The sequence below is a fragment of the Trichogramma pretiosum genome, unplaced genomic scaffold (genome assembly GCF_000599845.2).
Source record: "Trichogramma pretiosum strain Unisexual culture from Peru unplaced genomic scaffold, Tpre_2.0 scaffold12, whole genome shotgun sequence".
Taxonomy (NCBI): Eukaryota; Metazoa; Arthropoda; class Insecta; order Hymenoptera; family Trichogrammatidae; genus Trichogramma; species Trichogramma pretiosum.
In genome coordinates, this window is record NW_019641690.1 from 2705812 (window position 1) to 2719875 (window position 14064).

A 14064-nucleotide genomic window follows, 5' to 3' on the forward strand; every position below is an offset into this window, starting at 1 on the left:
CTGGCTGGCTGGCTAAATGAAAATAACCAGGCACAGACTGGCTGTGTGCGACGACGACGAAAAAAAAAAGAAAAGCGAGAAAAGCATAACGTAGCGCACACGCATTCGAGCAAACGAGATTTCTAAAGCGCTTACAATGTTTCCCTTATTATTGGTACATACTACTGCCTTGCAGCAGCACCAGTGGTGTGCAGTACTAGTGTGAGTGTGTGCGCGCTTCACCACATCGTTTTTCCATTTTCGCTCGTGCGCGCGCGCGCGTATTATTATGCTGCGTAATATGCACGAATGACGAGAAAAAGAAAAAAAGAAAGGACGTAAAACGAGGGGGAGAATAATTTCGAGTAAGATAGCCCTAATTGATAAGCGAATTACCCGGGCGATTAAATGTTTACGATTTTTTCGGGGAAAAATATTTAGAGCTTTTATGACGTTTCACGAGCTTGGCTCGAAACTGCCACAGTGGATTTTTTCTCTCTCTCTCGTTCTCTTCATCACTCGCGCGTTCCACATGTCAAGTAACAACGACGACGACTAAAAAAAAATCGAACGAAAATCACTCGAAACAATTTCCGCGAAAAATACGACAATTCAGCAGCAGCAGAGAGAGAGAACTCGCATCGTTCGTCCATTGTGCGTCGTCGTTGTTGCCAGGCGCACGCTTGGGCTATAAAACTCAACAACTCTGTACTCGGAAAATAAAGAATCAGAGCGCTGCAGCTCTAATGACTGGCGACAGGGGGCGGGCAGGAAGAGGATCGATGCAAAATAAAGCAACGCAAGATGCTATGACTGGCAAATATTTGCCCGAGTATGGCCCACGCCAAACGTGCCCGTGGCTTTATTTCATTGATTTTCATTAAAATATTTAATTAACGCGTCCGCATAGTCACCCCCTTTAACCGTCGTATAGGCTTTATTATTATTATTACTATTACTATCATTATTATACATCGTATGGCGAAAATCTAACGATGATTCGAGAGTCAACAACGCTTAAAACCGCGGAACGTACACGTGCGCGGGAGGTCGGTTACGGCTATTACGTCCGAAATACGACTGTGCATCGTTGACGTATAAATATATTTGTGTGTATACGTATCGAGAGGGAGAACCTTTTGAATATTTGTTCGTTATATATTCAAATGTCTTTCATAGGCGAGCGTGCATATACATAACCGAGGGATCCACGATGCGGAGCGTCTGTATACCGAAGTCAATAGAATTTTCTATTGGGTGGGTGCGCGTGTTTGCCTCCCTCGTCTAAAATCGCTCATTTACCAACGCTTCGGCATTACAAAACCTCCGATTGACCACCGATTGTTTGACGACTGCGTGCGCGCGCACGTACGCATGTCTAATCGCAGATTTCGTTGAATACTGAAATTTCATAACTGTTGTGGTAGAAATGCTCAACATTAATAGAGGCCTATTGCACAAAAAATGACTATTCGAACGGGTTTAAAATACATAACCATTAATTGACTTGTTTATGGCAATTTTCAGCTAGAATAATGTTGAAAACGTTAATGGATTGAAAATGGTAAATTTCTGTTTCAAAAAATTAAGACCAGTTTTCGAACACTTGAACTACCTTTAATCTCCACCACTAGATGGCGAGTACCATAATCTGTAAAAATACAAGCGGCAAAGTCAAAATAAGTATATAAGAATGCAACCGAACACTTATCTTAAACATGGTCCGACGAAAATTTCTGTCACTCATTCGAATTTTTCATAAAAGACAACTTAGTTTCAAGCTATAATTTTTCTGATTCTGTTGGATTCACCGAGTTACAAATTTTTTTTCAAAAGTGGACCATTCTACTTTACGTACTCGAAAACAAAGAACTGCTGCTGTGGTTCATATTCAAATGCTGTCTGGATTGTTCGAGAAAACGACTTGAATCGCTCGAGATGTTTCACAGATAACCGAGTGTGGCGCATAGGTACAACCCCGCGATTAAATTGCCTTGAGACGCTGTGTTGCATCGAGACCTAAATTTGTTACCGTGCGCGAGGTTACACGTGCAATAGTACGGCAAGAATGTAATTAATTTTCATCTACCATTGTATGACAGTTTCGTTCGGGAACTTCGATCCTAGCCATTAACTTGTCAAATAATAATTATTAAAAGCACGTTTTCAAACAGATTAAATATACATAGCTTCAGTCAGACGTGTTTCAATTTGCGCAAAACCCAGAGATAGAGATAATACGCTTGGCGTGTAATGCACAATTACATTAATGGTTAAAAATAGTTTGCGCGTGGCTCGCGATATTCGCATCCTGCTGCTTCTACTGCTCGCCTCCCGGCAACGAAAATAAAAAAACATCAACAACTAAGCAGAAAATTTTGCGCATTCAAACAATCCATTAAATGCGATATAAGCCAGCGAGCGCGCACACACGCGAAGAGAAAATCTTTTTGCCAACATTTCGGTGTTTTTTTTTTTTGTATTTATTTATTTTGCGTTCATTTCGTTTATTTTCGAGGCATGGTCAGAGCAGCGTGCTAATGCATAATCTCTCTCTCTCTCTCTCTGTCCAGCAGCAGAAGCGGTGGCGGCGGCTTTGTGTCGTGTAATATGGGTGTAAGATAAAAGAAGCAGTTCGTACGTAGGAATGCAAAAATGTAAAAAAAATAACGATGACGACGAAGACGACGCATCGCTTGATACACACTCGCGCGTAAAAAAACGCCACGCTGATGGTCAAGATCTCGCTCGCTCTGACTTTTCACCGCTATTCCGGTATTTTTCGACCCCTCGCACAATGCCGCATGGATTTACGCGTACCCAAATTAAAATGCGATTTCATTTGATATGCGAAAAGCGTGTTGTACGGTGGCGAGGCATTTTTTATTTTTTTATTCTACTTGCATTATTTCAAGTATATCGGGCTTGATTTTCTTTCATTCGCGGGCACCGCATCAACGCCCAACGTGGTATGCATTTTCCGCACGCCACGAGCGTTTGTTTTTATTTTTCATATCTTCTCTAGTTATCGCTCGAGTAGCGATTACACATTTTTTGTTTGGCTCTCCCATAGGTTGTCGTATCCCCACCCACGAATCGAACGAATTAAGTTAATACGAGTGCCGTAAACTTTTATTTTAAATAAAAAAAAAAAGGAAGAAGAAATTTTTCCTGGTTTTCGCTCGATCGCCAAAGGCTCGTGCATACACATCTCCCCCCTTCCCTCGTTACTTCGTCTTAAGCATAAAGCTCGTAAAATCGTAAAAGAGAAATCCTCGAAGAATATACACCCTCCTTCTTGAGCTCGTCAAAGAGAGCTCCTAGGCAATATACTGAATAATTCTTGTGTGTGTGCGCAGACGAGTGTGGGAGTATCTCCTCCTGATTTCCTCGGGATACAGAGTAAAGCGGGATACACTCCTCCGACCGGCAGTGCATCAGGCAAATTGAAATCGACGAACCACGGCATAATTCGCTTTCGGTGTGTCCCTCTTTCTCCTTCCCTTTGGTTTTCTCTAATCAGCTGGATTGACAAGAGGAGCTAGCTAGGCGACTGGCAGCGAGCTGATACCCGCACGTCTTCGATCGTAAAAAAAAGACACCGACGGTAGCGAAAAAAAAACCCAGACGCGGATGGGCGAAACGTGTTACGTGCTATTTTTTCCCTTAATTTTATTCTTTTGCAAGGCTAAGCATCGTAAAAAATTTGAAGGCACTTCGTAATTATGCTAATGAAGTATCAAATATTGATGAAAATCAATAAAGCATGAAGGCGACGCTATATATATAAACGAGATTCATCCTGGATATTGGATTAGTCGGAAGCAAAGTTAATCAGGTATATAGTCCAAACTCAATAAGATATATGAAACTATGAATACACACACGAGTACACACAGTAATAAGATTCTCAACTCAAATATCTTTATCTTTTTAATCGTGTTTACTCGAGCATTTGAATTGTTTCCATTAATCACAGATAGACGAATTATCATATAATTATTATGTACAGGTTAATATAGGTCGACGGCTAACGATCAATTCTTCAGATACAGAACAAAAAGTTAAGCTACAGAGGCTTATTCACACAGTACAAATTACGTAATATAATTGCAGAAAAAGAAGAGAATGAAAATGTTAGATGGTTAATTAAAGTAAGAACACTCACCATTATTACTACTTGGGTAATTAAGTTCCTTACCTGTAACAGAAAATCAAGAGGTTAAACAAATGCGTCAATTATATCTTCTATACTCGCATGCACAATAATCAAACGTTGGGTGAGGGGGGGGGGGGGGGGNGGGGGGGGGGGGGGGGGGGGGGGGGGGCTCAAACGCATCGCACAGATATTAGCAAGACATAACCCATATACAGTATATACACATGCTCTGCCTATATATTCGCGTATACATCTATGTATACGTATACGTATGTAGGGAAGAGCATATTCATATATATCATTAGTGGCAAGTGAATCATTTGAGTACTCGCAACTCCGCTTGCTTACAACGATTTCGGATATCAGACACGAGTGTGTACTCGAAGAGCGAGCGAGAGAGAGGACAAGGTTTCAAACCTTCCTCTCGTACACACACGTACGCTCCCAGCTATATACGCAGCACAAGATTAATTACTCTGAGTTTCGTGTATCAAGCTATGCTTGCTCTATTGACGATACATACATACACGTATACATCGCGAGGGTATATTTTTTACTTGTCTTTCACCCTTTCTCTCTCTCTCTCTCTCTCGTCGAAATATGCAAAGGGTATATTTATATACTCGATTCACGCGCACATACTCTTGCGAAATAAGAGGCGCAGTGTAACGTTGAAAATTCCCCAGCGCATATAAAGAGGAATTAAAAAACAAAATGAAAAGACGTAAATGAATAAACAGACGAGCGGCGGCGGTGACTCGGCGTGAGGATATAACGCGAGCTGTCGCGCGTGAGAGAGAGAGAGAGAGTAGCGAAATGAAGGAAAACGCGCGGGAGTGTAATTTTCGCTAGCTGTTGCGTAAACAACGACTATACATGCGCAAGTGAGAGAGAGAGAGAGAGAGAGAGAGAATGCACCAGGCCGGTTACAAACAAGAATGTTTTTCATTCTAGTGTTATTGCCGTTGGTGTATATTTTGTTCTTTCTGCCTGTGCGACACTGGGAAAACATCCGAGCTGCAGCCCGATGCGCGCGCGTGTGCAAGTGTGTGTGTGTGTATGTGAGGGCATGCGGACCTTTATTTGTCGATGTATATATTGCTACTACTTTTGAATGAAAAAACATTTTTATCCTCTTGGCTGCTTGCGAGCAGCAACCCCCCAAAGCCCTCGAAAATTATGCGATATCGCGAAAACATTTCAAATTTTTGAGGCGAGCCTTTACATATTGGGTATCGAAGCCCGAGCGATGCAGTTTGACTCCACTCCTCTTTTCCTTAGTACCCGAGAAGAAAAAATGAATGACATGAATAGGTAAGTAAATAAATCAATAACAAAATTTCAAGAAAACTTATATGCAGTGGAAATGAAATAATTCGAAGTTGTGGGGACTGCAATTAAATCGAATTATGTAACGACCATGTAACTCGATTTATTTTCAAATTACTTGCTACTAATACATTTAATATTTCCTATGATTTATTACCCCTTTTTTAAAATGATAACGTTTTTCAAAATTCTTTATTTTATTATCACTAAAATTCAACTTTGCTATTTCTTAATTTCGCCATGTTATTTGCATGGGGAATATCCATTGAGAAATAGTATTTTTTGTAACAAGTGTGTGCAGCAATTAACAAGCTAGACAAGTAGACGGTAGTGATCTAGATCTCTTATTTCTAGAACCTTGCTTTTTTTCTTGTGATTTTTGACAATTGAGACATCCGCCATCTAGCAGTAACTTAGGTACTATTTACTGTTTTGCTCAACAAGGATACGGAATTTATTCTTATTAAATAGTATTAAATTTGAAGAAAATATCTCATAATTCGAAAATTACAAATAAAAGGTTTGATTGTACGACATTTTCTTCGAATCAGGTGACTTTTTTAAATATTGATTCAATCGGGACTCGAATTATGCAATATTCAAATTATATAATTTCGAATTATATCATTTCCACCGTATATGTATCTGTGGACTTAAATATAGTGCCGTAACAGTACTAGATACAACAGAGAGCACGAGACCATGTAAACATAAGAACATTGTAAGCCTTGAAAGCCGACCTGTAAAAAAGAATAGCGCGCACAGGGTGCGGTATGGAGGAGCTGCAAGGGGTGCCGGGTACACCTTACAGTATAAGCTGTTTACCAAAGCCAATGCCGTACACATTTCACTGATACGGGTACCGAACCACCCCCTCGAGCTCACCTGCGCTCACACAGACACACGTAACGTACACACAAGTTGCCGTCACCTGCGTATACGTAAAAGCAGCGAGTATAAGTTATATTAGCTGTATGGAGTGGATATTAGAGTCAAATACACACGTACACGCGGCTGCATATACACAGACAAAATTTCTCGCCCACCCACGCTCGTATCCTTTTTTTCTTAGATGGCAAATAGTGCAGCAGCGTGGATGTATATGCACACGCAAATAAATACTACGTACTTTGTGCGCTCGTGACGCAAACATATTACCCGCCCCCGCTGTTGGTACTAGTGAAAGTACTCGTGCGCGCGAGTTCTTTTTTTGCGCTCGTAAAATATATGTATAGAAGAAGAGCTTCCGTGTGTGTATGTGTGTGTGTGTGTGTGTGTGTGTGTGTGTGTGTATAGGCACGACATAGGCTGTTGCTGCACCGATATATATTATAATATACATGCGCGTAACGCCGTATTTTCCTTTCCGTATATTATATATTATATATTGCATATCGGAGAAAAATTCGATCGATAATTGACGGGGACGAGGTGAACAATTTTCCAACTCGATGTATCGTAAGTATATGTAAGCCCTTCTTTCGTATTTATAAGTCGACACGTATGTGCGATTGTGTGTGAGTACTCAGCGCAGAGAAAAAGAATATAGCTCTTCTTCTCGCGAACTTGGTTCATTTCGTCACTCTCAATTTTTCCTTTTTTTTTATGTCGACCTCTTGCATTTCTCTCTTCGCCCACAACCCGTCCAAGAGATCTGCTCGGACCGATTCTTTTCCAGGGACGGCGAATGGATCGCGGGGCGCGCGTGAAAGGACGTAGATTTTTACTAGAGCTCGCTCTCGCGTCGCATATATAGTAGGATAGTGCGAGTTCGCACGTGTGTGTGTATATGTGCGCGCATTCACTCCGCAGGGACATCGAGAAGTGCAGTGAACGATTTATAGCCTGGAATATGCGTCGGCTGTACGACTCGCGGCGCTACCTCAAATCTTCCCTTCGCATACTCGCAAATATACGTATATAACGTAGTGTACGCCAAAGGGAAAAAAATGAATTCAAGATTTTTCTCTCGCTCGTTGAATAGGAGTACCTTTGCATACACACACACACATGCATGCATACACACGTGGAGGCAAAAGCTTCTTTGCAAGAGCCACCATCGCGTGCATTTCTCTCTTTCTCGCACACTTTTCTCGTGGTGCTATAAACTGCGCTGCTGCAAGCTCGCTCTCATATCCTGTGGCTGAACTTCCTATATATGTATACACCTCTCGAGTAGTTCTTCCGGATTGTTCCCATTACTCTGTTGTGCGCATGTGTGTGTGAGTGCGTACGCGAGATAGCGGGCGAAAGTACAATTTCTGGTTGACGTGTATGTATGTATATAATACACGCGTCCCCGCAAGTGGGTAAGCGGGTGGACTCGTGAGATGCAAATTGATGTTGAATCATTGATTCTCTTTTGGTTTACCGTGCGTGTACGTATATCGACATCTATATATTGGAACAAAGACTTCGAGCAAAGATTTACGACGAAATTGTTAGAGTCGACAATTTATAAATCAAAATTCTCGTCGATAGGTTATTTAATTAACTAATATAACTCGCTTCTTAGATGTTTCAACCTTCTTTTTCTCTTGCTTCCTCTCCACCCTTCTCTAAATTTGAAGCAGCCGTAGATGCAGCAGCAGCAGCTGGATTAGTACTTTGGAGCTTGTATCATTCTTCGCGTGTAACTGCAGGTGCAAGCAAAGCTTCTACTACCACTGCTGCAACGGCTGCTACTGCGCCACGATGTTACTATGAAACCTCAAAGATCAAAGTCGAATGCTTCCGTACTCTACGTATACGTATATAATACAGGTGAATGCATAAAGGCTTCTTCAGCGAGAGAGAGAGAGAGAGGCGGGTTTCTGTGCGCCGCGCTCTCTATCCGCGAGCGCAAGCTCATTCTTTTCTCTCTCTTTCTCTCTCTCTCTCTCTCTCTCACTCAAGACTCGCCCGCACATACAAGCATAAAGTAGATGCACAAAATACACGTGTGTGCGCCCGTGTTTGTGCCGGCTCAAAAGAAGGAGAATAAGAAGAAGCGGGATCCTCTATATGCTAGCAAAAGCAAGCGCGTGGGCGCGTATATTCAATAATTAGAAAATATAGAGAGACAGCGAAATGATTCACGTGATTTTATTGTTTTTCGCTTTCAAAGCGGGGGACTTGCGTAGGCAAAATAAAGAAAAAAAATACAAACACACGTGGAGAAGAGATAAAGAGAGAACAGTTACTGATTTCGCTTTATATCGTGTGTACTTTTATATTTTTCCAAACAAACGCGGGTTTATATACGGTACAGAGAAAGAGGGAGAAAGAGAGAGAGAGAGAGACTTTGGGTTTCGTTTGTCCTACTTTCACCATCATCCCGTTGCTGCACGGTACGCTATTCAGTTGCAACTCCGTACATACATACGTATACCCAGCAGTTCGCGCACAAATACACAGGGATTTCGTACTAAATGGGGTAAAGGCTTCGGATAACAGAGAATTCATCAAGTCGTGTCGAGTCTCGAGCCATTTCTTTTTTTCTTTATTTTTTTCTTTATTTTTTGCTTCTTTTTTTTTACATCCTACTGCCTCATTGTAAACAAGCTCGGCTCTTTTACACACGTACATCTCTATACATCATTATACATTTTACGTTAAGCCAGCATCGACGACAGCAGCAACAGCAGTAGTATAGCGCAACGAGGTAAATTGCATCGATACACGTGCGCGCATATATATACACGGGCGCGTATTACTCTCGTCACCCTCGTCGTCTCTCGAGCCAGCAGCAGCACCAGGAGAGGAAATTTCTCTTATCGCGAATATTTCTTTCGCTCGGCTCACTCCTTTTTTCTCTACCCCGCCTCTATATACGGTGTGCGAACACTACTGTGCGCGCGCGGGCTAAGTTACGGAGCCATGATTGCGATACTCAGCCTAACACACCCTACTTTCCTCTTTTCCCTCTCTCTCTCCCTCTGTCGCTCTCTTTTTTTCTTGCTTTTTACAATCGTCGCGCGTCGCGCGCGTGTCTGTATTTGTCTCACTTCGTTTCTCTCTCGTCCCCCGATGTATATAGCCGCCGCGGCTATATCCGTATCTCAACGTCTCTCTGAGCTGCTGCTCTTGTTTTGTACATATATCTCTTTCTCTCTGTAGTATACGTGTGGGTGTATACCAATCCTCCCGCTGCTGCCGAAAAAACGAAGAGGAGAGAAAGGGACTCGTAAACGGAGTGATAGGGGGATGCTGAACAAATCTAAGATAGAAAGTACGAGCAAGCGAGAGGGAGAGAATGAAATGAGGCTGTGAAATCCATTCGAATGGTAGCTACATTTATCGAATCTTCCATCGTCGTGTGTATTCCCTCACACACACACACACACACACACACACATACAATATCTAGCGCTAGTGCTCGTTCTTGTTTCCAGTGAGACTGAGGCGGCAAATTGCATTGGCATCCCATTAAGAAAAGCTAGACCTTTTCTACCTAACTCTCTTTCTCTCTTTTTCTTTCTTTCTCTTTCCTCGCTGAAGATACTGCAGCAGTCTAGTGTAGCAGCCTCTCGAAAGAGGGAGAGAGAGTATATATCGTCATCGTTCCTATTTGCGGAGGTCGGGGCTTCACACCAAATGTGCTTTAGAAATAACAAACCTTAACGCCCTGAAAGGGATTAAGAATTAATTCTTCTTTTTTCTTCCATCAAAATTTCACAGTGACAAATCTTTTCATTGTAAACAATTTTTTTATAATTTTTTTGTGTAAAAGCAATATCGGTGAGAATGCTGTATCTTAAAATAAAAAATATTTTGCACACGTACTTGATAAACCTTCATTAAACTACATCAGCTGTCGAAGAGTTTGTGTTATTAGGTATATTTTTTTTATCTGAGAGTAGATTTTAAATTGGCAGGATATTAAAATATTCGATCCCTGTTTTTCGTACAAGAAATCAATACCAACTGATACAGGATATTCTTTTCTCTGCTGCTGCTGCTGCTGCTGCTGCTGTTTGAGAGCTATTGGATATCTAATTATGTTATTTTATTGATAATAAATTGGGCTTCGCCGAAGTGCAGCATTCAGTCAAGCCAGAGACGTATTTTTCGTTTGTTGCAAAGTACAGCAGAACTGACGTAGTGTATACCCAGGCCAGATAAACGCGATTAATACAAAAGTTTGTCGGCCTATTGTGTATATTTTTCAGTCTTGCATACGCTCTTTATGCACTGCGAGCCTAACAATAGCCTTGACGTATTCACTGTATTACTGTCTCCCGTTCTTTCTCTCTGTGTGCCTTTTTTTGGTTCCTCTTCGCGAGTGCGCACGCACACATTATGCGCATACACAGGAGAAAAGTAAATCATTAAAAATGTCAAATCTTTGTACCCCAACTATATATTCCCTCGTTTTAGAACCACGTGCATGGAAAAAAAGTTCCGCACGGCTCGCGCGCGCGTTAGGCTCCTTAGCTTTTGAGTCAAAGCAGCCTTTAGAAGAAAAGAAGAAAAAAAAGGAACTCAAAGTATACATATATAATCCTGAGCTTCTCTCTCCGCATATAGCCAAAGGTAGCTTCTACACACTCGCGCGCACACGCGGCCGGCTGGTAAGCGGCGAATAAACGCTCGCGCGACGACGAAAAAGTCCATTGTTCTGCAACTAGAGAGAGAAAAAGAGAGAGAAACGGGCAGGATTTCTCCTCCGACTTTCTCTTTCTGTGCCACTAGCGAGTGGTGGCGTTTTTCGACGACCACATAAAGAGTACTGTACGTGTGTGTGTGTATGTGTGATTGTGAGTGTCTATACATGTGCATGAGCTCGAGCTACTACGTGGTCTTAGTTGCTGCTGTTTGTAGTCGAGTGAAAGGGAAGAGGGAGAGAGAAGAGAGAGATTTAAGTGTCAGTGAGCTTGTGGAGTGGTCTGTGCTCGCCGTCGCCGTTGCTGCTGCTACTGCCATCAGCTCCGGCGCTAATTAGATGAGACGGCGGCTACGACGACGGTGACTCGGGCTCGAGGAATGCGGTAACGCGCGCCACAGCCCCTACATTGTGTATACGTAAATCATGTATCAAAAGGGTGTTTGGGCTTAGTCAGCAAAGTACGTAAAAAAAGGTATACACAATAAATAAATAAATAATTTTTTTTTTCAGTTTTCCGTCAAAGATAAAAACTAAACAATCAATGGAAAATAAAATGGGATTGGCCTCGAATGGACGAAAATTATTCATTTTTCTTTCAAGAATGTTATTATTGAATGATCGTTTATGAACTATAAAATTCGTGCATAATACAATTTGAGCACAGTTTTAATAGTTGTTTACAATTTTATACATTTAAAATATAAAACGTTGATGAAATTATATTAATCACAATCGTTTTTTCCATGCTTTGATTTATAAAGCTATATGTACTTCACCACTTGCAGATTTGCAAATGAAGCGATACTCGCCATCTAGTGGTCGAAGCTTGAAGTAGCATTATCGTATATAAATTGCAACAAAACTGGTTTAAATTTTTGAAAGAGTTAAAATATCATTTTTAGGTCCTTTAAAATGCACTTAATTTTTGTAATATAATTGTAACATGAAATTTGTTAAAAATAAGCCAATAAATGATAAGGTATCTTAAAACATTTTAAATAGTCATTTTTTTAAGAGGCCATTATTATAGTTGAGCATTTTTACTACGACTATTTAACTCAATAAATCAGAAAAATGTAGTAGCGTTCATGAGAGGATCTTTCTTTTTATAAAGAAAAAAAAATTAATTCATTTTAATTTATTTTCAGGAAAACAGCGTTTGAAATACATGTGCAAGCCTAAAATGTAAATCAAGATTGAGACGAGACGAAGATCGATAATTTACTTTTGCGGGCATCATGAGTATATACCACACCGTACTGCGCACGATAAATTCAAAGTAAACCCGTAACGCGCTAGTTTTTTTAACCCTCTTCGAAAGATGTCAGAAAAAGGGCAAAATAGTCGAGCGTAGAAGCTTCTAATAAAAACGCATCTGTCGGCTGCTGCTGCGATGGCGCCGAAGAGGTTGCAACACAGAGGCACGGAGAGGAGGGATGAGCAATAACATTATTAGAGACTCGTCCGCGCAATAAGATGAAAAATCAAATAATGGACGCGGAGAGAAATATTGGTGTATCGATCGTGTGATTTTAAAATGAGCCAATATCATTGAGTCGATTGGACTGCGCTTCTCGACGGGCTGCTTATGCTGCTGCTGCCGCCACTTCTTGTCTTGTATCTGTATAAAATATGCAACGGTGCGCGCTCACGGCTTGCGCGAAGCTTCGAGACGATATTATGCAGTTAATCAGAATTTAATATCCAAAGGTAAACGTCAGAAAGTTAAAAGATGAGAGTAAACAATGATAGCGTACAATTTAAGAGAGAAGAAGAGCAAATATAAGTTTTTTCCTATACAACTGCAAGCGATTCCTGAATACGATTATATTTTCAGAGATGTAAGCGTGTAAAATATGTAAGTCTTGACGTTTATTGTTCGTGAATAATTAACGCAACTCCGCTGTTTTTTCATGCAAATGTAATTCGACGTTTATTTTTACGCCTGAAATGTTTATCAAATATCAGCCGACGTTGAAAGATCGTTTGGATTAAGCTCCCGAACTTGTATGGCCTGTCTAGAGTTTTTTGTTCCTCGCTCTCTCACTCGTGCGCGCGGTATTAAATATATAGCCATTCAGACACTCGAGCAAGCATAAATACAGGCTTTGGACGTGTATTTTCTTTTCTGTTTTTCTTTTTTCTACTTTCCCCCTCGACTGTACTTCTCACGCCAGTGGCTGAGTTGAAAAATCCTACGACGACGTGCACGAAGTAATATATAGAAAAAACATATAAACGGAGCGCGCGACGTGCGCGGATTCTCTAGGGGGAGAAGGATAAAAGTGCGCTAAAATGAGACGAGATAATCATGCGTAAAGACTTTATACGGTTGATAAAAAAAAGAAAAGAAAGTCGTGAGCGGACACAAGCGATAATTTTACGTACATACAGAGTTTAATTGCCAAGAGTAATAATGGTTTTTTTGAATTAGCGAATTTTTTGATACGGGGAAGAAAAAGAAGGGGGTAACGTATAATAATGAAGATAAAAGGCACAAAAGCAATTAAAACTTATAATTTTGAGGTCAAACGAACGGATAACATAAAAGATACACGGAATAAAAGAACAAAACGCACGATAAGCTCGCGTACAGGGTGCACAAACACAGTACCGCGCGTATGTGTACCTACGTACGTGTACACACACACACACACACACACACACACACACACACACACACACATGCGTCGCTAAAAACGGCTATGGGCTTCCTCTCTTTTTCTCCTTTTCTTTTACATCGTTTCATATATATACGTATATACATACAGCGGCCGGCGATGATTAAAAAACAAGGTTTTATCGCGAGCGCGCGCTCCGGCTTCTAAGTGACGTGTATCGTGCGCCTGCGATTCGCGACGTTGCATTTCTTTTTTCACTTAGCGTACCGAGTCGTATATACCCCCCGCGCGCGCGGCCGCGCGTATGTGTATATATAATAGTATAATACAAAATAAGCGTGTTTAATGTTAGTCTCTAAAACGAGAGCGCGCGCACGCCCGCACGTATA

At 41.2% G+C, this 14064-nt stretch overlaps 1 protein-coding gene across 1 annotated transcript in view; it reads right to left on the reverse strand.

The window, feature by feature from the left end:
* Window positions 1-14064, reverse strand: part of LOC106655299 (agrin-like) — a 169688-nt gene that overhangs the window by 123271 nt on the left and 32353 nt on the right. The window contains exon 3 of the mRNA XM_023461856.1: window positions 4148-4180. Within this exon, the coding sequence (XP_023317624.1) occupies window positions 4148-4180 (33 nt within the window). The remainder of the gene's footprint in view (window positions 1-4147; window positions 4181-14064) is intronic.